Source organism: Onychomys torridus, chromosome 8, assembly GCF_903995425.1.
Source record: "Onychomys torridus chromosome 8, mOncTor1.1, whole genome shotgun sequence".
Lineage (NCBI taxonomy): Eukaryota > Metazoa > Chordata > Mammalia > Rodentia > Cricetidae > Onychomys > Onychomys torridus.
Genome location: NC_050450.1, coordinates 62,810,187 through 62,837,104, shown reverse-complemented (window position 1 = coordinate 62,837,104; position 26,918 = coordinate 62,810,187). Strand labels below are relative to the sequence as shown.

At 49.3% G+C, this 26,918-nt stretch overlaps 1 protein-coding gene across 2 annotated transcripts; it reads right to left on the bottom strand.

The window, feature by feature from the left end:
* On the bottom strand, positions 1-26,918 carry Ccdc92b (coiled-coil domain containing 92B). 2 transcript variants are annotated; one of them, XM_036197049.1, is made up of 4 exons: positions 26,653-26,918; positions 10,970-11,122; positions 7,105-7,152; positions 1-3,479 (listed from the first exon to the last, which is right to left on the bottom strand). In XM_036197049.1, the coding sequence occupies exons 2-4, from the start codon at positions 11,097-11,099 to the stop codon at positions 2,866-2,868; spliced, it is 792 nt and encodes a 263-aa protein (XP_036052942.1). In that variant the 5' UTR covers positions 11,100-11,122; positions 26,653-26,918; the 3' UTR covers positions 1-2,865. The 2 variants fall into 2 exon arrangements, with proteins under 2 accessions (XP_036052942.1, XP_036052941.1); XM_036197048.1 differs by lacking the exon at positions 26,653-26,918 and adding an exon at positions 12,230-12,262.

Below are 26,918 nucleotides of genomic sequence, written 5' to 3'. Positions count from 1 at the left end.
TGTTTTTCCAAACATTTTATTAAGAATAAGGCATATGATAGTCACCCCTAAAGCACAGGGCTCTATTTCTGTAGGTGAGTGAATACACTCTGAAAAGCATTGGATTAAAAAGCGCAGCCAACAGAGAATTTGGAGCAGGATCTGTCTGCCCTGCATGTCTCCCATTCGAGGCTGGCACATCACTATGAAAGGATGCTTAGGAGACCCCTGGCCCCCTAAATGAGAAGATGCTCCATACCATCTTTCCATCTTCATCCAGGACAACTCTACCCTGCTGCTCTATAGGAGTGAGCTGCCCCATCTTGGCTGGTTCCCCCAAAGAACAGGTTGCCTTGGCAAAGACACAGGGACAAGGGGTAGAGCCTCATACTGCATTGCTCACTCATGCCTGGATGGCTTCTAGAACATAGAACTCCCATGTAGCTCTTCCTTCTGGGTCTGTATTTACAATGTGCAGGAACCCTCTCCCCATGAGTGCTCACATGAACCATCTCGGTCTCCCAATGGGGATGTGTACAGCAAAGCAGAGAGATGGACTGGTCTTTCCCTTCTTGGCTACTGGGTCATGGCTGGCACTTTTCCTTTGACCAGGTGGATTCCTTGAGTCAGGTCCAGGAAGAGAAGGCGTGGAAGCTAAGGGGAGGGCCTGTCCCAGACCTGGAGGCTGAGGGAGTCCTTGCCTAGAGAGCACTGAAGGGAGCCTTCCATTATTTCCAGAAGAGGAAGGGGGAAGGGCTATTCTGTTAACACTGGAATCCTATATCTGCCTAGGCCCCCTTATCACTCCCTCGCTGCTGGAAGAGTTGCATTATTTCCTTCCCCCACCCCAAGGTCATGACAGGGAGCCAGAGGCTCTCAGACCCTTTCATCTGGGAGATCTTCAAGCACCCCATGAACAAGTATCATTATCTCTGGCTGTTGGAAGAGGAACAGGATTTGGAAGGCGTTGGTTGACAGGGTCACTTGAGGAAAGACAGGCAGGTTACTGTCGGATCCCTGGGGATGGGGTGTGATGGAACCAGCTGCACATCCCGGGTGCCCAGAGGGAACAGGAAGAAGGCTATTGCTATAGTTTAAGGGGAAGCTAGTGGGGTAGCTATGGCTTTTAGTGGATGGGTGGATGAGGAAGGGCTCTCCTAGAAAAATCAGCAAAGTCACCCTGTTCACCCCAAAAGTATGGTTGTAGGAGATGCAGGTCTGTGTAGGCACCCAGAGAAAGAGGCCTTTCCCCTCCCACTGCCCTTTGGGCACCTCCAAGGGAACAGAGTGAGTCCCTCACACAGGCAGGTTCCAGGTGGAGAGGGCGGCAGGAGAGGGCAAAGTCACACAAAACTGAGAAGGGACAAGTGGTACAGGTATTGCCACTGGAGTGAAGGTAGCAGTTGGGGTCCTAGGAGGGACCCCAGGATTCTACTTCCATCATCCAACGCCCAGGAGCTAGACAGCTCAGCTCAGTGGCCTCTGCTGCCCTTCAGGGAGGGGAGAGTGGGGAGGGGTCTGTGTGCAGGATCAGGTTGGAATGTGCTCACTGCCTTCTGCTCTGGGTCAAATTCCTGCTTCCTCTTACCGAGCGGAGGACATGGGCCAAGAGTTCTTTTTCTTCCTGGTGGCCGTGACTGTCGAAGTTTGTCAACTACTGAGGCTGACTCTGCTCACCACCTCAAGACCTTGGGCGACACACACAATGTGGTGCCTTCGCCAGGGCCTGCTAGGGGCCCAGTGTCTGAGTGAAGAGAAGCATTCCTGCTCAGCAGCCCCAGGGAAGATCTCACAGGCACTTAGGACTCCATGCAGGTCAGACCAAGAGAGATGAGTAGGGCTCTGGGGCGGGGCCTATGAGCTGAACTGGCAAGGGGAAGGTGCCAACATCCTGCTCTCCACTTGCCACTCCCAACTAAGAGGGAGAGAGAGCATAGGACCACCCCACCACCAGCAGGTTTTGCAGGTTTAGGGGGGCCTTTCCAGGAGTAGGCACCACCGAGGACTAACCAGTCTCCACTTTCTTCCCCAGCAAAATCGAATTTCTATGACTAGCTGCCACTTCCAAAAAGCCAGGCCCTCCTTCCTGCCTCTGGATACAGCCAGCTGCTTGGGAAGCTGGGCAAGATTAGCACCTAGAACAGGACTGGGAAGTCTCTGAGGCGGCTGCAGGAACGCGAAGGGCGAAAGACCCTTCCGTCTTCGCCAAAATTTGAGCCCCAGCTTGCCTATCTGCTGCACCCCTGCATGGGAAAAACGATCAGTTCCTCTTCCATGACCAGCTCCAAAGGGTCTATGCTTACTGTTTGCTGCAAGTCAATTGCCACCAGGAACCTAGCGGCTCTGAGAGGACTTCTAAAATAGATTAAAGTGTTCCGTGCTCACCTTCAAGGACTTATCAGTGGGGTGGGTGGGGCGGGGAGTAGCTACTTCCGAGTACAAGAGTTAGCTCCTAAACTTGCCTCTCCCAAGCAAAAGGCTGGGCAGGGCTGGGAGTGGAGGAGAGAAAGCAGGAAAAGGGAGCTTGCAGGCCTAGCGGTGCCAAGTGCCACCGAGTTCCTTCCTGTAGGCAGACCCAGCCTTCTCCTGCCCTTCAAGGGATTGTCAGCTCTCCAGGGACAGACAAGACCCAGCCTCTCCCCCTCCCAGGGGGCTGGGTGGAACCCAGATTAGGGTTATTACTGCCAGTCCACCACAAAAATGGTGCGATCCTTTGGCGCTCCTTCTCCGAAGAGGGCAGCTCATCTGGGGTGGGGGAAACACACACAGGCGGGGGCAGCTCTAGTGGGTGGCAGAGCTGGGGCGGATCTGCGGGCTGGACTCCGCCCCATCCCTGATCCCGCCCAGCAGGGCCTGCCTTCCGGGTCTCCACTGCCTGCCCTGCGCCTACTCAGGATCCCCTAGGGCGCTGGGCGTGGCGTCAGGGCTCTCCAAGGGCCCCGGGTGAGGGCCGCATTGGTCAGGGGGCTCCTGATGTGACACGGGGTGCGGGGCGTCTTGGTCCCGTAGCTCCGGGCGTAGCAAAGGGCGCGGGCCGCGGGCACTGGGCCGCGGCGGCCTCCGCGGGTATAGGAAGAGCGCGGGGTCCGGCATGGGATCGGCGTCGTCCCAGGTCGCCCAGTCCCGGCCCGACCCCTTGGCAGCCGCCTCGGGAGGTCGGCGGGCCCGTTGTGCGCGTCGGCGGGGCCGGGGCTCGGCCGCAGCGGCGCCGGAGCGCGGAGCCTGCAGTCTCTGGCGCGCGGCGTGCAGCTGGCAGGAGAGGTAGGCGGCCGCCTCGGTGTGCTTCTGCAGCTCGGTGCCCAGCACTGTGGCGCGGTGGCTGCGGCGCCGCAGCTCCTCCAGAAAGCGGCGCTCCTCCGAGCGCAGGCTGCAGCGCAGCGCTGACACCAGCGCCTCCCGCTGCGCCACCTCCCGCCGCAGCTCCGCGTTGGCCGCCGCCCGCGCCTCCAGCTGCGACTCTAGCGCGCGGCACTTCTTCTCCAGCTCCCGGGACGCCTCTTCTGTAAAGAAGGGAGAATAAGAGGGCGATGATGCCCCCAAGGGCGTGACACATAACTCAGCTGGCCCAGTGGCCACCAACCCCCACAACACCCCTGCTCTTCCGCTTCAAATTCCAGCCACAAGGGACCGTAGCCCTGAACTACCCTCGGCGTCTAATTCTTCGGCTTAAACTCAAAACTCTTCCTAACGGATCGTTCATTTGTAAGCAATCTGTTGGGCCTGGAGGCTCAGGGCCGGGTTCCCATGAAACATACAAACGCAGTATATAGTAAATAACCATAAACAAACGTCAGTGTGACATGTGTCAGAAAGTCAAATTAATGCTCTGATTCGAAGGGGGATGTGATGCCATGGGGGGGGGGTGAGGGGGAGAGGCTCCAGGCTCCAGAGGGTGAGGCAGGAGAGGCTCAAGAGCTAGAGAGAACAGCTCCTCCCACGGAGAAGGGTACTCCTGGACGGGGAACACAGCTCGTGCGTTTGCCAAAGCCCCGTGACCGGAAGCCATGTTAAGAGCAGGGGCTGAGAAGCTATGGGTGTGCACAGGAGGTGGGGTTGGGTGTTCTTTCCTTCATGGAGCACATATCCCATTTGTGAGTTCTTTTTGCTGACTGGTCTAGTTTTTGCCATTGCCTTTACAGCAGGAGTTAACCATAGATACACATCAATGCAAAGAGCTTTAACATATGCTGCAAAAGGGGACATGTTCCTTACAGAGCAGTGCCCTGAGCTCGGGTGACCCCCAAATGCCCTTTCAGAGTGACGAAGGTGTCTGTAGTCATGAAACTCCTTGTCTAGTATCAGGGATGAGGGAGTGTCCCCTCTCTCCAAGCACAGAAGTGTCCACAAGTGCCATATGAACAGATGGACACAGCTGGCTCAAGCCCAAGAGTTCCCTTGTGTGCTAGCTGATCTTCAGCTGCACGAAGGAATCTATAGGACTTCAGCAGTTCAGCTTAGAAGTGTCCAGACTTCTTTGCTCTCCTGAGTTTTTGATGTGTAAGAACTGTAATATCAGTATGGCAGAGAGTCCGTTTTTTCTGTTTTTCCTTTCCTTTCTTCTCCCCCACCCCCAACCCCACCCGGACAATGGTCTCACCACGTAGCACTGGATGGCCTGGAGCTCACAGAAATCCTCCTGCCTCTGCCTGCCAAGTGCTAGGACTGAAGGTGTGCACCACCATGTCCAGTTTCTGTCAATTCTTTTTCTTCTTTTCCTCCTCCTCCTCCACTTCCTCCTCCTCCTCCTCCCCTCTCCTTCTTTTTTCTGTCCCAAGACAGGGTTTCTCTGTGTAGCCCTGACTGTCCTGGAACTCACTCTGTAGACCGGGCTGGCCTCAAACTTACATAGATCCATCTGCCTCCCAAATGCTGGGATTAAAAGTGCATGCCACCACCACCACCCATTTTTGTTTGTTTGTTTGCTATGTTTTTCTTCTGTTAACTTTTGTTTTTGTTTTTGTTTTTTTGAGACAGGGTTTCTCTGTAGCTTTGGAGCCTGTCCTGGACTAGCTCTGTAGACCAGGCTGGCCTTGAACTCACAGAGATCCACCTGCCTCTGCCTCTTGAGTGCTGGGATTACAGGCGTGCGCCACCACCGCCCCTCTTCTGTTAACTTTTAAAAAAATTAATGTATTTATTTTTATCTTATGTGCATTGGTGTTTTGCCTGCATGTATGTCTGTATGAGGGTGTCGAGTCCCCTAGAACTAAAGTTACAGACAGTTGTAAACCACCATGTGGTTTCTGGGAATTGAACCCAGTTCCTCTGGAAGAGCAAGCAGTCAGTGCTCTTAACCACTGAGCCATCTCTCTAGTCCCTTCTGTCAATTCTTAAGAATTCTTCTGGCAGGGGCTGGAGAGATGGCTCAGAGGTTAAGAGCATTGACTGTTCTTCCAGAGGTCCTGAGTTCAATTCCTAGCACCACATGGTAGCTCACAACCATCTATGAAGAGACCTGATACCCTCTTCTAGCCTGCAAGCATACAAGCAGACAGAACACTGTATATGTAATAAATAAAATAAATCTTAAAAAAAAAAAAAAAGAAGAATTCTTCTGGTACTGGCCTGGTGTAGCTGGAGTTTTTTTGGTCTTTCCTGGCCCATGGTCAGGATAAATATTTCTTACCCGCCAGTCCTGCAGCTGCTCAGACCCAACCAAGTAAACATACAGAGACTTATATTGTTTACAAACTGTATGGCTGCAGCAGGCTTTTTGTTATCTAGTTCTTCTATCTTAAATTAACCCGTTTTTATTAGTCTAAACTTTGTCACGTGGCTTGTGGCTTACTGGTACCTTACAGCTCGTTTGTCATGGCAGCGGCGGCCGTGTCTCTGTCTCAGCCTTTCACTTCCCCAAATTCTCCTCTCTCCTTGTCCTGCCTGGCTACTGGCCAATCAGTGCTTTATTTATTAACCAATCAGAGCAACACATTTAACATACAAAACATCCGCCTGGTGGTTCATGATTGTAATATCAGCACTTGGGAGGTTATGGCTAGAGGATGACCACAAACTTGAAGCTAACCTGGTCTACAATAGTGAGTTCTAGGTCATTTGGGATTACAGAATGAGGTAGTATCTCAACACAGAACAGTCTCCAGGGGTCACTGTGTACTCTAGGCCGGCCTTGAATCTGATATATCATAGCAAAGAAACTGGCTGAAGACCAAGGCAGCCCTGCCTCTCGATGGTACCACCAGAATCCTCCTCTGACCCTGCCAGACACAGGGAGGTAACCGGACTAGCCGGCTCCAGGCCACCCAGCTTGTCTCTCTTTCCTACACCAGGTCTTCCTTGTTTTTGGTTTTTCAAGACAGAGTTTCTCTGTGTAGCAGAGATCCACTTGCCTGTGCCTCTCAAGTGCTGGGATTAAAGGTGTTCACCACCACCGCCCGGCCCTACATTAGGTCTTGACACTCAGTCCTGGGGCTTCTGGTACAGCACCCCTTGTTTTTTGTTTGTTTATTTTGGGACAGGACCTCCTATGTAGCCCTAAAAGTATTAGAATGTGTTATGTAGACCAGGCTAGCCTAGAACTTACAGATCTTCCTGCCTCTGCTTCCCGAGTGCTGGGGTTAAAGGTGTGCACCACCATGCTCTGCCCAAATGAGACTAAAAAAACAATTTACTTTTAAATTTTCACTGTGGCATTCATTTCATGTGTGTGTGCACACGTGTGCAGTGTGTGCGTGTGTTTGTGTTTGTATATACCACTTCGTGGCGGGGGGGGGGGGGGGGGGGGGGGGGAGGGAGCAGAGGTCTGTGTTGGGCATCTTCCTTTTTTGCTCTGGTAGGTAGAAGCAGGAGGTGGAGTTCAAGGCCAGCCTTGACTACATAGTGGATTAGAGGCCAGCTTCTGCTACATGAGAGCTTGTCTCAAAAAAGCAAAATCTGGTCTAACAAGATGGCTCAGCAGGTATAGGTGCTTGCTGTCAAACCTGATGACCTGAGTTTGACCCCTGGAACCTTTGTGGTAGAGGTAGAGGCCTGACTGACTTCTCATGCTTCCACATGTGTATGTCCCATCCCCATAATAATATATAAAACATTTAAAAAACAATTGGTGAAACTCAATCTTCTGGGCTTCATGCACTTCCCACCAGAGCTCGGAGCTATTTCTCTTACCTTGCTGGTGAGACTGGACCTCTCTCATCTCCAGGTCATGGGTCAGTTCTGGGGAAGAGAAGAGAATAGAGTGGTTTGTGTGTGCACAAGTAGGTGTGCATGTCAGGAAATCACAACTCAGTTAATGGAAGGACAGATCCATAGGCGCCGTCTACACCACCCGCTACAGCTACTTTACATCCCAGCAAGCGGAAGTCATGCTGAAGGCATAGCCTGGGCCTGGGGATTCCAAGCCCAGAGCGCTTTCTAGCAAAAGCTTTGTACCTAGGCTTGGGGACAGAGACTACCCGTGTGGGCAGAAGAGCCTAGCTCGTTTAGGGGATGAGGGGGTATTTGCCTTTTCCTAAGAGGTGACATGCTACCAGGTTAGATGGTTGTGTTCGACTCTCGTTACACAGGGTCTTGACCCATACAAGCTTAGTTGATTGATGAATGCTGTAGTGCCCAGAGACGCTTGGGGAGTAACAGAAATGGGAAGAAACTATTTACCAGCTGAACACATCTGACACTAATTTCATAGCCTGTATCGTACCTGTGCTGTCTGGAGATCCCTGCTGCTTTCCTAAACCCGGTTTGACCACTATGCAAGAGGGGCCTAAGGAGGACGGCGCCACCTAGTGGTGGAAGATGCACCAGGCTTTGGTTTGGCGTTGAAAGGGGAAGGACTCCTCCTCAGCGGCACCCAAGCTGGGGAATGCCATCACCAAGGTCACTGGTATAGGAACAAGTTCTTCCTGGGTGCTGGTGGCCCAGCCATACCTCATCTCTGATGATTTTTCCTTTGGGTTTTTTGAGACAGGGTTTCTCTATGTAACAGTCCTGCCTGTCCTGGAACTCACTCTGTAGACCAGGCTGGCCTCGGACTCACAGATCCGACTGCCTCTGCCTCCGAGTGCTGGGATTAAAGGTGTGTGTCTGGCTCTGCTTATTTTTCTCATACTCATTTGTGTGTGTGTGTGTGTGTGTGCGTGTGCGTGTGTGTGTGTGTGTGTCCCCAACGCCCCATCTCTCAGGGCAACTGTTTGATCACTATTTTCAGCCCCACTTCCTGTCCCTCAACTCCTAGAGCTCAGAATAGGGAGGGATCAGGGATGTACAACTCAGTGATACAGAAACAGTATTCCTGGTCCTGGGTTCTAATTCTGACAGGACTGGAGGTAGTTTGCTGGGAAAAGGGCAGAAGGGAGCCAGGAGCCGTAGGGTCTACTTGGGAGCACCTGCCTATACCTTTACCTTCAGGGATCAAGTTTAGAGCCCATCAACAGTGGCACATCTCTGGGACTACTGCCCTGCAGTACCTACATAGGCCGGCCTGTGTGACCTTTGTATGCTGTCTTCTCCCCTCAAAATGCTTTGAGGGCCCAGGGGCTTTGCTAGAAGTACCTTCTCTCTGGGGAAGCCATCTGTTGCCAGGACACAGAGAGCTCTGAGGACCTTAGCTATGACCGGAGCCTGAACCTCTTCCCTGGGGCCACTAGGAGGCCTGGGATGCCTGCATCCCTAGGTCTCTTTGGGACCAAACTTCTTCCCTCCTCCAAGGCCTATGAAATGGCCTAAGGGACCTTGGCTCTGCCACTAACTTCTCAAGGGCTGATTTCTTTTAACCATTAACTACAGGACTGAGAGATGAGACAGAATCCCAGCTGGGCCTCACACCCCTGTCTTCCTCTTTTGTTTGTTTATTTTTGTTTTTTTTTTTAAGATAGGATCTCACTATGTAGCCTTGGCTGTTCTGGAACTCACACTCTGTAGACCTATCTAGCCTTGAATGCACAGAGATCCTTCTGCCTTTGCCTTCCGAGTGCTGAGGTTAAAAGTGTGTGCCACTGGGGTTGAGGATTTAGCTCAGTGATAGAGCGCTTGCCTAGAAGCGCAAGGCCCTGGGTTTGGTCCTCAGCTCCAGAAAAAGAAAAAAAAAAAAGAAAAAAAAAAAAAAAAAAAAAAAGAAGTGTGTGTGCCACCAACCAGGCAGTGGTGACGCACGCCTTTAATCGCAGCACTCGGGAGGCAGAGCCAGGTGGATCTCTGTGAGTTTGAGGCCAGCCTGGGCTACCAAGTGAGTTCCAGGAAAGGCACAAAGCTACACAGAGAAACCCCGTCTCAAAAAACCAAAAAAAGAGTATGTGCCACCACACCTCCCCATCTTTGTCTATCCATCTTCTGATGAGAATTCTTGTAGGTTATGTAAGCATTCTATGAAATCAGCACATGGTAGGACCCTGGACCAGTAAGGATACTTCTCTGAGCCCTGGTTTTTTCATTGGAAAATGGGAACTAAACAGCACCTCTCTTACAAGGGGCTGGTGCCAGGATGCGATGGGAAAAAACAGGATTTAGCCTAGGGCTCAGTCAGCACTTAGGGCTCAAGGGCACTTGTCATTATCCAGGCTATTCCATCAGCCCAGAACTTACTTCTACTTCCAAGCCCCATATTCTTCATCTCCACCTGGCTTTCCAGGCAGCCTGCCCTTCTGGGTCCCCTCAGTCTCCTTCCTCTATTCCTTCTGCTTTCTCTGCGCCCCCACTGGAAGGAGGGCCTGATCCAGGCCTCTCCTCCCACAATAGTAGTTCCAGACAAGTCCAGAGTTATTTTTATCTCCTTAATCAATAACCAGGAGGCTCCAAGCCCAGGCTCACCTGAGAGCCAGAGGTGGATAGAGGGCCCTCTAATCCTGCCTGTCATGTTGTTGTGGGATCTATCCTGTGTCCAGAGCGGAAGGACCTCAGAATTAGGGAAAAACAAGAAGAAATAAGACGATTTGCAGTAAGATTTTTGATTGTTTTGCCTCTGATACTGTCCTTGTGATGAAAAAGTGGCCTCTGGGGCCATCCATTAACTGGGGAGAGAGATGGCCAGGAGCCTAGCTTGGATCTGTGTGTGCCAAGAGGTTGAGTCAAGACTCCTCACATTCTGTTAATGTGAGGAGCTGAGTGGTTCACTTGAGCCTTCTGGCCTCAGTTTCCCCTCTGGGCAACAAAGGGGTAGAGAACCTTCAGAAAACTGCACAGCTGCTGGTTTTAATCCTGGCTGTGACACTAACATATACTGTATGATTTTCTCTCTTTCTGGGTCTTGGTTTATTACTTTCACAATAGAGAAATTAGAGCCCGGTGGTGGCACACACCTTTAATCCCAGCACTAGTGACGCAGAGGCAGGAGGATCGCTGTGGATTTGAAGCCAGCCTGATCTACATATTGAGCTCTAAGACAGCCATGGCTACACAGTGAGGAGGAAGTGGAGGAGGAGGAGAAGGAGGAGGAGTAGGAGGAGGAAGAGGAGGAAATAATAAATAGATAAATAGGAAACTGGGATCTCCTAACTGAGACATCCTTTGAGCTATTGGCACAATAGCTACATTGGAAGAGCTGAGTGTGGTTGCTTATACTTATAATCCCAGCATTTTTGAGGCAGAAAGATTAGAAGTTCAAGATCATCCTAGGCTACTTAAAGAGTTCAAGGACAGCCTGGGCTATATGAAACCTTGTATCAACAAACACACATAAAACCTACACTTGGGAGATACATGAGTACTTGGGTGCTGTGGAACAATCTTTTTGTATACTATGAATATGTACTACTCTCATTGGCTAATAATAAGCTGATTGCCTGATAGCTGGGCAGGAAAAGATTGATCTCTAGAGCCAGACTAGGAGAATTCTGAGAAGAGGAAGAGAGGAGTCGTCAGGAGCCGTGGAGGGATAGGACATGCTGGAGGACAGGTGAAGCCACAAGCCACATGGCAGAATGTAAACTAACAGAAATGGGTTAATTTAAGTTGTAAGAACTAGTTAGTAATAAGCCTGAGCTATTGGCCAAGCATTTATAGTAATATAAGCCTCAGTGTGGTCATTTGGAAGTCTCACCTGAGCAGCGTTTCTGCAGCCTCAGGATCTCCAGGTGCAGGTCTCGAAGCAGGGCCATCTGCTCCTTTTTCAGGAAGCTGATGTGGCGTTGCACGCTCTGGATCTGATGCTCCAGGGACATGGTATCCATGGCAACCCAGGCCTGGGCCCCACCTGGATAGAAGACAAGGGGATCTTCTTCAGAGGCCATTTGACTTGCCCCACCTCAGATCCCATGTGATGCCCTTCATACTAGGTCCTCTTGTCTCCAGGGAAAGGATTCCCCCACTCTCAGTGCCCTCTACTAGCTTTCTCCAAGGCTGAGTGAGCATGTCTTCAGGGAGACTATTATTCCCATTTAACAGTCCAAGAAGCCGAGGCACAGGCGAGCCCTGGCTTCATTTTCCTGCCTCTTCTGCTTCTTAGACAGGCAAACAAGTGGAGGAGAAGTTGGCAGAGACAGGCAGATGACCTGGGGTCTAGCCTTTACTGGACGTGTCACTTGTGGCCAGCTCTCTCCCTCTCTGAGGTCTCAGCTTTCTATATGTAAAATAAGGGAGCTCACAACTACGTTCACAGCAGCACTATTCATAATAGCCGGAATCTGGAAACATCCTAGATGCCCCTCAACTGAAGAATGGATTGAGAAAATGTGGTACATTTACACAAAGGAGTATTACTCAGAAGTAAAAAACAAGGACACTAGGAACTTTGCAGGCAAATGGATGGAACTAGAGAAAAATCATCCTGGGCTGGAGAGATGGCTCAGAGGTTAAAAGCATTGACTGCTCTTAAAGAGGTCCTAAGTTCAATTCCCAGCAACCACATGGTGGCTCACAACCATCTACAATGAGATCTGGTGCCCTCTTCTGGCCTGCAGTCGGAACACTGTATACATAATAAAAAGGTAAATCGTAAAAAAAGACAAACATGGTATGTACTCACTCCTAAGGGGATATTAGCTGTAAAGTAAAGGATAATCAGGCTACAATCCACAGCCCCAGAGAGGCTAGGTAACAAGGAGGCCCAAAGACGGATCCATGGATTTTCCCAGGAAGGGGAAATAGATGAGATCTCCTGGGTGGACTGGGGGTGGGTGGCCATGGGAACTTGTAAGATCAGGTTGGGTGGGTTGGGAAAGAGACAGAGAAGGAGAGCAATAAAAGATGTCTTGATAAGGGGGCCATGTCAGGGTTAGGGAGAAACCTGGTGCCAGGGAAACTCCCAGGAATCCACAAGGATGACCCCAGCTAAGACTTTTAACAATAGTGGAGAGGGTACCTGAACTGGCCATCTCCTGTAATCAGACTGGTGACTACCCTAATTGTCATCAGAGAGCTTTTATCCAGTAACTGATGTAAACAAATGCAGAGATCCACAGCCAAGCACTGGGCAGAGCTCCGGGAATCCTGTTGAAGAGAGTGAGGAAGGATTGTCAAGCAGGAGGCATGGGTGGTGGTGGGGGAGTCAAGGAACCCACAGAAACACCTGACCTGGGCACACAGGAGCTCACACTCTGGACCGACAGCTAGGGAGCCTGAATGGGACTGACCTAGGCCCTCTACATATGTGTGACAGTTGTGTAGTTTGGATTATTTGTGGGATTCCTAGCAGTGGGAGCAGAGCCTGTCCCTAACACTTGAGCTGGCTTTTGGGGACCTAGTCCCCATGCTGGGTTGCCTCGATCGGCCTTGATGCACAGGGAGGAGCTTAGTCCTGCCTCAACTTGATAGGCCACGCTTTGTTGACACCCATGAGAGGCCTGCCCCTTTCTGAACAGAAACAGAGGAGTGGATGGTGGCTGGGTGGGGGTTGGGGTAAGAAGAGGTGGGGGGAGGAACAGGAAGAGAGGAGGTAGGGGAATCTGTGGTCAGGATGTAAAATGAATGAAAAAAGTTTAACTAATAATTTTTTAAAAAGAAGCGCTGAGGTGATGAACCCTGAAATCTGTTCCAGTTATGACTCCCACATGCATCTTAGGCTCCTTCAAATCACAGGGGAGAAAGTCCTGATAGGTAGTCCAGGCTAGGCCTCGAACTCTCCACATTCCCGTCTCTGACTTTGGAGCGCCTCTGACGGGTGTGCGTGGTTGTGCCTGGCTCATAGGAGGGAGGGACAGCTGAAGAGCTGCTCAGTCTCATGTCTCTACGGGCTGAAAGCAGGAGGGGGGTCACTGTAGAGAGGAATGGGAGCCAAGATCAGAAGACCCACACCCTGGGATCCCATGGAAACAGAGAAGCAGGCACCTGGATCCTACTCATGGCCAGGTTCGTAGCCCTCTCTCTCTGCCTTGCTCTCTGCCAGTGACTCCTCCATGGTGGCCAGATTGCTGGAAAAGCAAACAAAATTGGAGGCAAGTGCTCTGGGGCCCAGGACCTAGAATCCATGTCTTCTCTGCCAGCCACTTCCTAAGCTACTTGTTTATTTTGGGTAATAGAACTTACATTATGCTGCCCAGGCTAGCTATGAACTCTTATGTCCAAATGGTCCTCCTGCCTCAGCCTTCTGAATAGCAGAGACTATAGGCATGGGCCATTATATATGGCCCTCCCCAAAGTTTTGTAGGGTTTGTCTTTTGTTTTATTGTGTGCTGAGTTGGGGGTTTCATCCAGCACCATGCACATGCTAGGCAAGCACTATACTATGAAATTACATCACAACTCCCTCTCCCTAAACTTTTTATTTCCAAGACAGGGTCTCACTATGTAGCTCTGGCTGTCCTGGAACTCACTATGTAGACCAGGCTGGCCTGAACTCAGAGATGCTCCTGTCTCTGCCTCCTGGGTGCTGGAGTTAAAGCATGAGTCACCATTCTGGGGGTCTCCTTAAACTTCTGAAAGACCTGATTCCACCTACTCTGGGGATTGCCTCGGATAACGAGAGAGGGAGTTGATGGGGTAAGATGGACATCTGTAAGGTCACTCCAAGCAGGTCCACCTGAGAACTTCACTTCCATAGGCTCCCGTCTGGGCCCTCTTCCCTATCACCCCTGGCCCCACTAACCCCACCCAGCAGCTTTTTATTTCAGCATGGGGTGGCCCTTTGGCCTATGGAGAGTACTGGATGCTTACTGACCATCTGTATGTTGAAGAAATGACACCTTATCCCACTTGGGCCAACCACTCCCCAGCCACCACTGTAGACTCCTCCAAACTTACTGACACTCAAGTGATCAGACATCTCCCATGCTCAGAGGCAGGGGCATACCCAGTTCTCCAGCCAACCCTTTGTCTGCTTGGTTTTGACACAGGGTCCCCTGGAGTTGCTTTTTTTTTTTTTTTTTTTGGAGCTGAGGACTGAACCCAGGGCCTTGTGTTTGCTAGGCAAGTGCTCTACCACTGAGCTAAATCCCAACCTTTTGGTTTTTGAGATGGGATCTTGTTATGTTACACTGAGAGGTCTCATACTTGTAAGCTTACCATGCCATCCTCCCACCTCCGTCTCCCAGGCAGCTGGGAGTACAGGCGTGCTCTTAGTTTCTTCAACTCAAAGAAGGTCCCCAATGTTTACACTGGGGACAGCCTTGAGTCATACCCTAGCTCTTTCAGTTACCTTCTGTGTTGACTCTGATTAAAAAGGACTGGAGAGTGACTGGAGAGATGGCTCAGAGGTTAAGAGCACTGACTGCTCTTCCAGAGGTCCTGAGTTCAATTCCCAGCACCCACATGGTGGCTCACAGCTTTTGTAACTCCAGTTCCAGGGGATCTGACACCCTCAACAGATACACAGACAGAACACCAACTAACACAAAATAAAAATAAAATAAAAAACAAAGACACTAAAAAAAAACATAAGTAAATAAATAAAAAGGACTGGAGAGATGGTTCAGTGGTTAAAAGCACTGGCTGCTATTCCAGGACACCTGGATTTGTTTCCCAGAACCCATGAGGCAGCTCACAACCATCTATAACTCTAGTATCAGGAGATCTGATACCCTCTCTTGCTTCCAGCCATACATACAAGCAAAGCACTCACTCACATAAATTGTTGTTGTTGTTGTTGTTTTTCTTTGAGACAAGGTTTCTCTGTGTAACAGTCCTGGCTGTCCTGGAACTCACTTCTGTAGACCAGGCTGGCCTAAAACTCACAGATCCGCCTGCCTCTGCCTCCCAAGTGCTGGGATTAAAGGTGTGCACCACCACCACCCTGCTCCATAAAATAAAATTAAAAAAAAAAATTTCAGTAGAGGGGCTGGAGAGATGGCTCAGAGGTTAAGAGCACCGTCTGCTCTTCCAGAGGTCCTGAGTTCAATTCCTAGCAACCACATGGTGGCTCACAACCATCTGTAATGAGATCTGGCGCCTTCTTCTGTATACATGATAATAAATAAATCTTTTAAAAAAATTTCAGTAGAGCCAGGTGGTGGCAGCACATTCCTCTAATCTCAGTACTCAGGACACGAGGATTTCTGTGAGTTCGAGGCCAGTCCGGTCTACAAAGTGAGTTCCATGATAGCCAGAGCTGTTACACAGAGAAACCCTGTCTTGAAAAAACAAAAACTGAGGGCTGGAGAGGTAGCTCAGCAGTTAAGAACACTGGCTGTTCTTTCAGAGGTCCTGAGTTCAATTCCCAGCAACCACATGGTGGCTCACAACCATCTGTAATGCCATCTGGCGCCCTCTTCTGTCCTAAAGCATACATGCAGCCAGTGCAATGTATACATAATAAATAAATAAACAAACAAATAAATAAAAGAAAAAACAAAAACCAAACAAACAAACAAACCAGAAAGACAAAAGATCTTAGTACAGTAACTCAGTATATACTCTTTTTTCCCTTTCTCTGTTCATTTCCATGAATAGGCTGTCTTACCTTGGTCTACTATTTCATCCATTCATCCATCCATCCACATATTCATCCTTCCATTCATCTATTTATGTCTACTCTTTCTGAAGCACAGGATACAGTGATAACAACAAAGCCCCTGCAATCATAAGATGAGAAGGAAAAAGAAAATCTATCAATCAGGCAGTCAAACAAATGAGATTAAGTATGTTACTACAATATGTGAATGTTGTGGATCCAGGTGCTGGGACCAGGCATGGCCTTGCACATGCTAGGCAGGCACTATAGACCACGGAACTGCATCCCCAGCCCCACAAGACCTTCTTTAGGTTTGGGATCAAGGAAAAGTCTGTTTAAGTGATTTTTTTAGGCTGAACTTTTTTTGTGACAGGAAAGAGCTTACATGTCCCCAAGTTTCCTAGCCTCTTGTGTTACAAGTCATCTTGTATTAGCCCATCCACCCTCTTGAGTGACATGGAACTATGCAGATGATGGAGTTTTACTCGGTGATTAACTCATAAACAAAGGTGAGGGGTGCCAGGTGAGGTGGCACTCACCTGTGGTCCCAGCCCCTGGGGTGACTAAAGTGGATCATGTGAGTCTCTGAGTTCTAGATGAGTCTGGGCACATAGGAAGAGCCCATCTCAAAGACCAAAGAAGCAGGGAGAGGAAAGTGTGGGAAAATGTGGCTAACAGGGAGGTAAATACGATCAAAGTACACCATATACATGGAAGAAAATGTCATCATGAAATCACCATTTTGTATTATTAATATGTGCTTAAAGATGGCAGTAGAAACCTCAACAGGACAAAACAACAAAAAATAAGATCAGAGAGTTCACAGATGAAATTAAGTTCCCATTCAACTGACTTTGAATTCATTAAAATTATGAATATGAAGAGAGGACTGACCTATCAGATGAGCCATTCAAATGAACTCAGAATGGAAAACCCAGTTGAAACCCACCAGACTCCTGACCCTTAGACCCAGTGAGTTACTAACTTTATTTATTCTTTAAAAAACTATTTTTTGCATTCATTCATTTTGTGTTTTTGTGCATGTGCACATGCCATGGTATATGAGTGGAGGTCAGGGGACAGTTGTGGGAATCCGTTCTCCTCTCCCTCTCTCAGTTCTGGGATGGAATTCACGCTGGCAGGCTTGGCTAACCAGTGAGCCATCTTGCCAGCCTAACATTTTTCATTTATTCTAAATCATTTATGATGATGATTGTTATTATTGGTTTTGAGGGTCTTGCTATATCCCTGATAGGCCTCTTGTGCTCTATGTAGCTCAGACTGGCCACAAACTCATGGCAATCCTCCTGTCTCAGCTTCCTGAGTGCTGGGATTATAGGCATGAGGCCCCATACCCTTATTGATTGATCTATCTATGTATCTGTCTATGTATGTATGTATATATCTATCTAATTAGCAGTGCTGGAACACAAAATCTAGGAGTCATGCATGCTGGGTAAGTACTCTACCAACTAAGCTACATCTTGAGGCCCTGTGATTTAGTGTGTGTCTGTGTGTTCATGAGTGCATTTGTGTATGGGTACATGTGAACATCTGTTCACATGTGTGTGTGGGCCACAGGTCCTTCTCCAGCATTGTTCCTCAGGCACCATACACCTTTTGAAGACAGGGTCTCTCAGTAGCTTGGGGCTCACTGATTAGGTGAGGCTGTCTGGTTACTGAGCCCGAGGGACCTGTGTGTTTACATGTCAGCACTGGGATGACAAGAATGTGCTGGATACACTGGTTCTGGGGATGACACTCAGGTCCTTAGACTGAGCTTCTCAGCTCTGAAATGCAGATTTTTCAAAAATTAATTCTGAGTCAGGCATGGTGGCACATGCCTTTAATCCCAGCATTTGGGAGGCAGAGGCAGGCCTCTGAGTTCAAGGCCAGCCTAGTCTACAGAGCAAATTTCAGGACAGCCAAAGCTATACAGAGAAACCCTGTATCGAAAAACAACAACAAAAACAAATTAACTCATTTATTTTTTCTGTTTCTTTGGACAAGATCTCTCTACATAGCCTTATCTATCCTGGAACTCACTATGTAGACTAGGTTGACTCCAAACTCACAGAGATCCACTTGCCTCTGCCTCCTGAGTGGTGCTGGGATTAAAAGTCTGAAACGCAGATTAAAAAAAAATTAAGTGTTATTTTTTTCTTTAGAATTTCATACATGAGTGCTGTATTTACACCTTTTCCACCTCTCACTACAAACAAACAAAAACTTACCGAGACCATTTAGTGTTGCTCTTCCGTGTTTAGGACTGATCAGATCACTTGGGATTGGATAATTTATCAGGGGGCCCATCACTAGAGATTCTCGGCAGCCATTGATTGTCTGCAGCTGTTCATCTAGGGGTAGGTTCTTGAAGTTTTTTTTTTTTTTTTTTTTTTTTTAAGAAAATCACTCTGGTTGAGAGCGGCAGCACAGGCCTATATTCACAGCATTTCTGAGTCTGAGGTAGGAGCGTCTTGAGTTGATTGCCAGTCTGTGCTAAACAGCAAAATTATCCCAAATCCATGATCTCCCTAGTCCGAGCCACCAACTTCCCTCTGGTTCCATTACAGTGCTCTGAGACCTGGCTTCTTGCTTTCACCCTGTCCCATTATTTTTCACTCAGGAGCCAACTCCCCTTTAGCATATCTCCCTGTCCTTAACTCAAAACTCTCCAATGCTTCCCATTACATCAAACCCCACATTTTTTCTTTTTGAAAAAGATTTATTTTTAATTATGTGTATATGCATGTGTCTCTGGTCATGTGAGTGCAGATGCCTGTGGAGTCCAGAAGAGGCTGCCAGATGCCCTGCAGCTGGAGTTATAGGCAGTTGTGAGCTGTCAGATGTGGGCACTGGGAACTAAACTTGGTATGCACTTTTGCGGCTGGGCCATCTCTCTGGTACATTTGTTTTGTTTTTTTCCAAGACAAGATTTCTCTGTGTAGCCCTGAACTCGAATTGTAGACCAGGCTGGCCTCAAACTTAGAGATCTGCCTGCCTCTGCCTCCGCAGTACTGGTATTAAAGGTGTGTGCCACCACCACTGAGATTTTTTTAATTGCATTAATTTATTTGTTATACATACCACATCATGCATGAGAAGGTCAGAGGACAACTTGCTGGATGCTGATTCTGTCCTTCCACCAAGAGGGTCCCAGGGCTTGAACTCATGCCTACACCAGCTAAGCCCTCTCACTGGCCTGCTCTCCTTTTCTTCCTTTCTCTCTCTCTCTCTCTCTCTCTCTCTCTCTCTCTCTCTCCAGAGCTGAGGACCGAACCCAGGGTCTTTTGCTTGCTAGGCAAGCGCTCTACCACTGAGCTAAATCCCCAACCCCCCCTTTTCTTGTTTTTGAGCCATGGTCTTGCTTTGCAGCCCAGGACAGCCTCAAACTGTGATCTTCCTGCTTCTGTCCATGCAATGCTGGGACTGTAGGTGTGCACCACCACACTGGGCAAAACCCAAGTCCTAATCAAACTGCACAATCTGCCTCTGGTTTTCTTTGCTCTTGTCTCCTGTTCCCCCACTGATGGCCTCTTTGCTGCTCTAAGCATACTCGCCTGGGGTTCTCTGTGTGAACTGTCTTCTCTGCTAGAAGTAACTTTTACCAGACTCACCTCAAGGCTCAGTACCTCCCTTCCAACATCCATTCAAATGTTGCTTCCTCGGGGCCTTTCTATGATCATCCAAAAAATAAAAGGACTCTTCTGCCAGTCACTCTGCATTCCCTTCCTCTGCACTATCCTTTCACAAAGCTCCTGGCACACGGGTGTGGGAGAGTTTGTTTACTGTCTGTTTCCCTTGCCAGACTGTTAGCAACAGAAGACGAAGGGCTCCTTTTGTTTCTCTTCAGTTCCCCAGCGCCTAGTACAGTATGTAGCAAACCCCTTGGCAAATACCTGCGGGACGGATGAGTGAATGGATTGGGGGGAGTTTGCAGACTGATGGCAGGGCAGATTCACTAGATCAAGACAGACACGATTAGATTTGACATCCCCAAGGGTCCCCAAAGAAGGAGAAATAGATGTCAGGTGGATACCTAATACTCTGGGGCCTAATGTAGGGGAGCCAGATGAGTTGTAGGCCTGTGAAACTGTATGTCTGTACTGGGAGGAAAGGGTTTTTTGTTTGTGTGTACCTTAAGGAGTGCCCAAACACACACGTGTGATTCTGGGGCCTCACTGACGCTCTATCATGGAACAGCATCTTAAGCCCCGGGTGTGTTTCTCAACCTCTCACATCTGTGTGGGTGCTGTGTGCACATCTGAAGGATGAAGGTGTGTGGGCCTACTCTAGGAGGAAAAGAGAAATGTCTGTTCCCACTCACTGCCATACAAATGCCTGTGAAGGGTGAAAGTCCTTCCCACACAGCCCTGGAGCCTGGACTCTGGCCATAGGAGAAGCGGAGCCAACCAGCTGTTTCTGCTCTTTCCCGGATGGGCTCGACCATTGGCTTCCAACTAGGCAGGCTGCTCTTTCTTCTTAGGGCAGAAATTTGGGTCACAAATGATTTTGGCAGGTTTTCATTCTTAGACATTACTGTGTGGATTGTTTGGGGAGGGGGGAGGGGAAGTGGGGCAGGGGAAACTAGGAACAGCCGGAACTCTATGAGGCTGAGGAACCCTTGCATGTTTGAAGGGCTGAGGCGGACAAATGGCAGGTTGTCACGACATACACACCCTTCAGCTGTCACTGCCAGCTCTCCCTGGTCCCAGAGGCTGAGTCTCTTATCCTTTGCCTCTGTCACTGTCCTGGCCACCGCAAGGTCTGCCTTGATTCTCTACCCCGGTGCTCCTAGTTCTTTCTTATGTTAGTTTTGTAGCTTGATGGGGGAAAAAGAGTCCATTAACAACAACAAATCACCAAATGGCTGGAGACATGGCTCAGTGGGTAAAGGGGCTTGTGACCAGGTTTGTGGAAATGAGTACAAGACCTGGGATCAGCGTGGCAGGAGAGAACCCACTCCCACAAGTTGTTCATTGACGTCCACGTGCATGTCATCGCATGCACACACACGTGCCCTGAACACAAATTAAATACAACAAAAATGTAGTCTTTAAAAAAAAAAAAACCTCACTCAGCCGGCAGTGGTGGTACACGCCTTTAATCCCAGCACTTGGGAGGCAGAGCCAGGCAGATCTCTGTGAGTTCAAGACCAGCCTGGTCTACAGAGTGAGATCCAGGACAGGCTCCAAAACTACACAGAGAAACCCTGTCTCGAAAAACCAAAAAAAAAAAAAAAAGGATCTGTGACACAAGGTGCAAGGTTTAAAGTTATTCCAAATACTGTTAAATACTGTTGACACACATCTCATGGGTCGGAAAGTACAAATATCTCTTCCTTTTCAAAGGGTTGGTAGAAAAGGCTCTGATTCTCAAGACCTCAACCATCAGCCAAGCAGCTGGCACAGGAACCTGCTGGTCCTGACACAATTCTGATTAAAAAAAAAAAAAGAAAAAAAAAATATATAATATATATGTTTGTTTGTTGTGCATGAGGCAAGCTCCTGTACACCAGAGCATGCATGTGGAAATCAGAGGACAACCTGAGGGAATCAGTTCATGCTGTCTACTATGTGGGTCCCAGGAGTGGAACTCAGGTCATCAGGCTTGGCAGCAAGTGCCCCTTACCTGCTAAGCCATCTTACTGTCCGGACCAATTTTGTCTCTCTGAGACCTGGCCTCCTGACTCTGGTGAGTAACTTGGGCCCTGCCAGTCTCTGGGTCTCCATTTCCCTTCCCATCTGCCCACAACTGACATAGGCATAGGGAACTTAGTCCTCTCTTCTCCTCACTTCTTACTGTTATTTGCGCTGAACGTACCCTAGGAATCGAAGAATCATGATACTCGAGACTTGTGTCATCTCAGCCAGTGGCTTTCACTTTTTGCTCTATAGAGCTCTAGAACTCAGCCATCTGAGGGGAGTATGGACTCCAGAGGGTAAGGTTGGTGGCTTTGCTCTTCTCTGTTTGCTCAGAGTCTTCTTACGTAGACCAAGCTGGCCTCCAACTCACAAAGATCCACTTATCTCTGCCTCCGAAGTGCTGGGATTAAAAGCATGTATGTGTTGTCACACCTGGTGGGTTGGTGGCTTTGCTTTTAATGATCTTTTACTTTGAGAAAAAATATTTTATTGTCCATGTGTGCACACATGTATGGTGTGTATGTGTGTGGGTGCAGGGGCCCTTATGTCATGGTGAACAAGTAGAGGTCAAAGGCCTACTTTGGGGGGTTGGTTCTCTCCTGCCACTTCGGGATCTGGGATTAAACACAGACCATCATCTGAGTTTATATCCTGAGCCATCTCTCCAGCCTCCATTTGTGATCTTTTGTAGGATAAACTTTTGCATAAGAAAAGGTGTCTGCTAACCAAAGTTTAAAACTGAGGCTGGAGAGATGGCTCAGAGGTTAAGAGCACTGGCTGCTTTTTCAGAGGTCCTGAGTTCAATTCCCAGCACACACACCATGGCTTACAACCACTTGTAATGGGATCTGGTGCCCTCTTCTGGTGTGCAGTGAAGGTGTACATGAAGGCATAACACTGTATACATAATATATAAATAAATTTTAAGAAAAGTTTGAAATTATTTTTATTAATTAATTACTTTACTATTACTATTATTGCTGTTGTTGAAATGGTCTCACTCTGTAGTCCAGGATAGACTGGAATGCACTATTGTAACCCAGGCTGGCCTCCGACTGATGGCAATTTTCCTGCCTCAGCATCCTTAATGCTGGGATTGCAGGTATATGCCACCATACGTGGGTGAGTTCGCAGTTCCTAAAGATGTTTAAATCCCTCCTTGCCCCCCACCTTTCAGCCTGCTCTATGTTCCCCAGTTCTTGTCTGAATTTCCAGCCTGAGGCTTCTCAGCCTCACTGTACTCCATGTGGAGGACCACCATGAGTCGGAAATAGAAAATAGTCTCCTCTTGATTGCTAAGCCAAGCTTTTCAAAGTTTCTCTGGGTTCATTTGCAGCAATCAGGGTTCATGGCTAATGCCATCCTAGATGTCTGGACTTGCTCAGAGTAAGTGACTCCCTTATTCCCCCTAACATAGAAGCCCCAGGGACCCCAGAGCGGGGGCATAGTTTCAAAATACCTCCCTCCTTTTACTTTTAGGAATTGAAGCCCACCTCGCCTTGAAGTTGATCCTGTTACTTATCTTGATTCTGCGAAGTTTTCTGGTAGTATCACTTGAAATGGCATATGGCTGTTCCCTTTGCTTCTCATAGTTCTCTTATGTATTTTATTCTGAAAGAATACCAGACATTATTCTGGAACGTGACCAGACAGCAGCAGAAAGTTCAGCAACACACACATCCCCAATCTGATTTTTCTTTAAAAGCCTTCAAGTAATAACAATCATCAAGCTTGTGACAGCTTTGCACCTACTCGCCATACCCTCTCAGCAAAAAAACTAAAATAGATTCGTTAATTGTTCCTCCTAAAACATGCTAGGATCCTGGAGACTTGTTACAGACAATTGTCTTGGATATGCCCTAAAATAATTCTCTTGGTTATTTTTTTTTTTGGTGGCACACATATACAAAAGGCCGAATATCAATTAGTTCTGAAAAGATGTTAATTCTGAAAAAGATTTAATTGCTAATACAATGCTAAGCAAGCACTCTACCAACTGAGCCACATCCCCAGCCTCTTGTCTTCTCTTGTAAGGATCCTAATCCCATTCATAAGGACTCTACCTTGATCCCTTCCCAAAGGACTCACCCACCTGCCATTACATCACATTGGGCAGTTGGGATTTTAACCTGTGTCAGAGGGACACAGACACCTAGTCCATGGCAAGGGCTTGCAAGGAGAGAGGAATGTTGGTGTAAGAACTCCAGCAGAGGCATCTGACTCTGAAAAAAGGTGGGGTGCTAAGAGCAAAACTGTGGGTTGGGGATTTAGCTCAGTGGTAGAGTGCTTGCCTAGCAAATGCTAAGGCCCTGGGTTCGATCCTCAGCTTAGAGAGAGAGAGAGAGAGAGAGAGAGAGAGAGAGAGAGAGAGAGCGCAAAATTGCTCCTGTGCTCTCCCAGACTAGAGCTTCTGGTCCACGCCTGGCCCTTTACTGTCTTCTGTATCACCCAGTGGGCCTCCAGGAAGGTGGTCCCAGTTGATGGGTGGGAATGGCAGGCCATCCAGGTTAGACACTCTTGAAGAGAGCCAGAGGCGTGTCTGGGATCAGACAGTGCTGGAGATGGATGGACAGCCTCAGGAGGACTTGCCCTTGAGCTAAAGAGGTAGGGTGGCAGGACCTGTGGCTGGGGTGGACCTGAGTGGGATCCATGGGCAAGATGGGCTCCTGGTTTATGCAGGAAGCTGGCTACCGTACCACTCACTCCAGATGAGAATAGCTTTGGGGAGGAAATCCATGACTTCTGCCTGGGGCTTGAATTTACTGTGACCTTCTTCCTGCCCCAAGATGATTCTCCTTCTACTAACCTTACCTTAAATGCTGCCTCCTCCAGGAAGGCCACACTGACTTACCCATCCTATTCTGACATCAATTCCCTGCCTTCCCCCATCCTTAGATTCCTTAGATTGACCCAAACGTGCATCTGCCATGTCCGTGGGGAAACCAATCGCACCAATAAACTAACAATGAGAACGGAGTGGCTGTATGGGAGCACTGTATGGGGAGCACTCTACAGGGAAGACTGTATGAGGGAGCATTGTATGAGGAGTGTTGTGTAAGAGCCTGGCATGGGGAGCATTGTATGGGGAGCGTTGTGATGACTTTGGTGCTATGAACCATGTGACAATATTATATTTTCAAAAACTGAGTCATCTGCAGGGCAGCGGTGATGCACGCCTTTAATCTCAGCACTCTGGAGGCAGAGCCAGGTGGATCTTTGTGAGTTCCAAGCCAGCCTGGTCTACAGAGCGAGATCCTGGACAGGCACCAAAACTACAAGAAGAAACCCTGTCTCCAAAAAACAAAAACAGAAACAAACAAAAAAACCAAAACAGAAACAAACAAACAAAAAAAAAACCAAAACAAATAAACAAAAAAAACTAGACAAAACATGAATGAAGCAAATGATCCATCAATCAATCATTATGACCATTCTCCTGTACTGCCACGAGAGAGCCAGTGGTCGCCAGCCACCTGCATTAACTCTAAATGCATTTTCCCGTTGACTCAGTGATGCTCCTCCGGAGACTTAATCTACAGATAACTGCAGACCAGGATAGCTGTGGGGTGTTAGTCTAGCAGAAGACTGGTGCTGCAGAGCTGGCTCAGAAGTTAAGAGCACTTGTTCTTGCAGAGGACCCAGGTACCACCGACGCCCGGCTTTTTTTTGGTTTTTTTGAGACAAGCTTTCTCTGTGTAGCTGTGGAGCCTTCCTTCAAGCCAGCCTAGCAGCTTGGAGCCTCCTGCTTCAGATCACAGGGAGTTCTCGGTGCGCCTTGCCTCAGGCTTTGACTGATGGTCTTGTCCCGGTTTCAATTTCGTTCTTAAGTGCTTCTTTTCTCTTTGGGGCTGAAAACGTCTGTCCGGTCAACAAATATCTCTGTACCATTCTTAATGTTCTTTAAGAATGCATGGTTCCTAGGTTCTAGGGGAAGGCTAAACTTGATGTTGTTGTTCTTATAGCCGAAGCAGATATATGAGCTGGGAGAGGCAGAGTATAATGAATGAGTAAATAAAGGAATCCATATGTTCGTGTTCTTTATTTTTCTTAGTCATTAATCCTCCTCACCCTCTGACTCAGAGCCCCAGGGCAAGAAGAGAGCAGATCCCAGAAGCCTCCTCAAGCCCAGGCCTGAAGGCACAGGCATCGACACACAAGTCCCAGCACCTCCACCTTCACTCCAGGGGTGAAGAAACAGGACTTCAGAGAGTCAAAGCCCTTTGCCTGATATACACAACTACAGTGTGTGTGTAGGCGCTCACTCTGGAACTCAGAGCCTCTCACAAGGCAGCCACACTTGACCTCTGCAGGATAAACTCCATTGTTTGGATACCACCTCTTGCTCTCAAGATAAATTCTCCCTGTGACTATGGCCATCCCCTCGCTTTCTACACCCCACCCAGTTTCTGTCTTCTGAATCTGATCTCTCCTGTGTCTTGTCGTCTTCTTCCCGGCTGTTTGGACTCTGGGAATCCCTCGCAAGAAACAAACCACACAGCCAATAGTGGAGCAGAGAGAATGAATTGAGTTTTACTGGGAACCACCAGGGCAAGTAAGTACACGTATTAAAAAATAATTACTCTGCCACCCCCACTAAGTCCTTGGCTCTCCTGAGGACGAGTCTGGAACCAAGATTTGGCCTTTGACAAATGTCTGGGACTCTGTCTGCACGGTGGAGGCTGGTGGCGGTGCCACATTCTCCAGGGACCTGTGATCCTCCTCACTCCAGAGTCCCTCCTCCCAAACACCCCTCAACTCTGGCTCCTCGCTCCACTTAAGATCCCACAACCCCAACCTCAGCACTGCTGAGGATTCAGGTATGTAGGAATGGGGTGTCGGGAAAAACTGAACCACCCCTCCCCTTCACTTGATGTTCTGCAGTTTGTGCCTCGAATTTGACTCCAGAGTCGGCTGGGGCGCGCGCGGGGGAGGGGGTTTGAGGGGTATGGATACCACCGCGCATAGGGAAGAGAGGGACCAGCCAGGACACGAAGAGCAGGCAGAACGGCGCGAGAGGTGGGTGGTGGGAGGCGGTGGTGCGGACTGCTCTGGACACCCCGCCAGCACCGGGAAGGGCCCGGGTCTAGCGGCGGAGGACAACTTCTGCCAGCAGCCCGCGTCCTGCCCGCCTCCCGCGCGCTGCGGTGCCCGGCCCCGCGCAGCCCTCCTGGCGGAATCTGAGCTCTGGCGCTCCCTTCATCACCCCGGCTACCCGGCCAGCGCCCACCCTCGACGACCACCGCCCGGCCTCCTCACCTGCGGACCCGAGGGAGCCGGCGGGCCGGGCCGGGCCTCGCTGGGTCTCCGGAAAGATCTTCCCCCGCGCTAGCTGCGTTCGGGGATCCGCAGAGCGCGGCCCGGCTGCGGCGCCATCAGCTGCTGCGAGGCTGTGGGGCGCGGGGGCCGGGGCTCCCGGGGGCTCCCGGGCGCAGAAGCGGGGGGCCCGGGGCGGGCTCCGGGCGTAAACACCCAGCAACGTGACCGGAACTGGCGAACGAGCTGGAGGGGGCGGGGGGCGGGAG

What these genes read in the sequence shown, in the direction of transcription:
- Ccdc92b (XM_036197048.1), bottom strand. An exon ending in GCTGCAGAAACGCTGCTCAG is followed by an intron (nt 7,153 to 10,969) that starts GTGAGACTTCCA and finishes TCTCTTCCCCAG; the next exon opens with AACTGACCCATGACCTGGAG. An exon ending in GGTCCAGTCTCACCAGCAAG is followed by an intron (nt 3,480 to 7,104) that starts GTAAGAGAAATA and finishes CCTTCTTTACAG; the next exon opens with AAGAGGCGTCCCGGGAGCTG.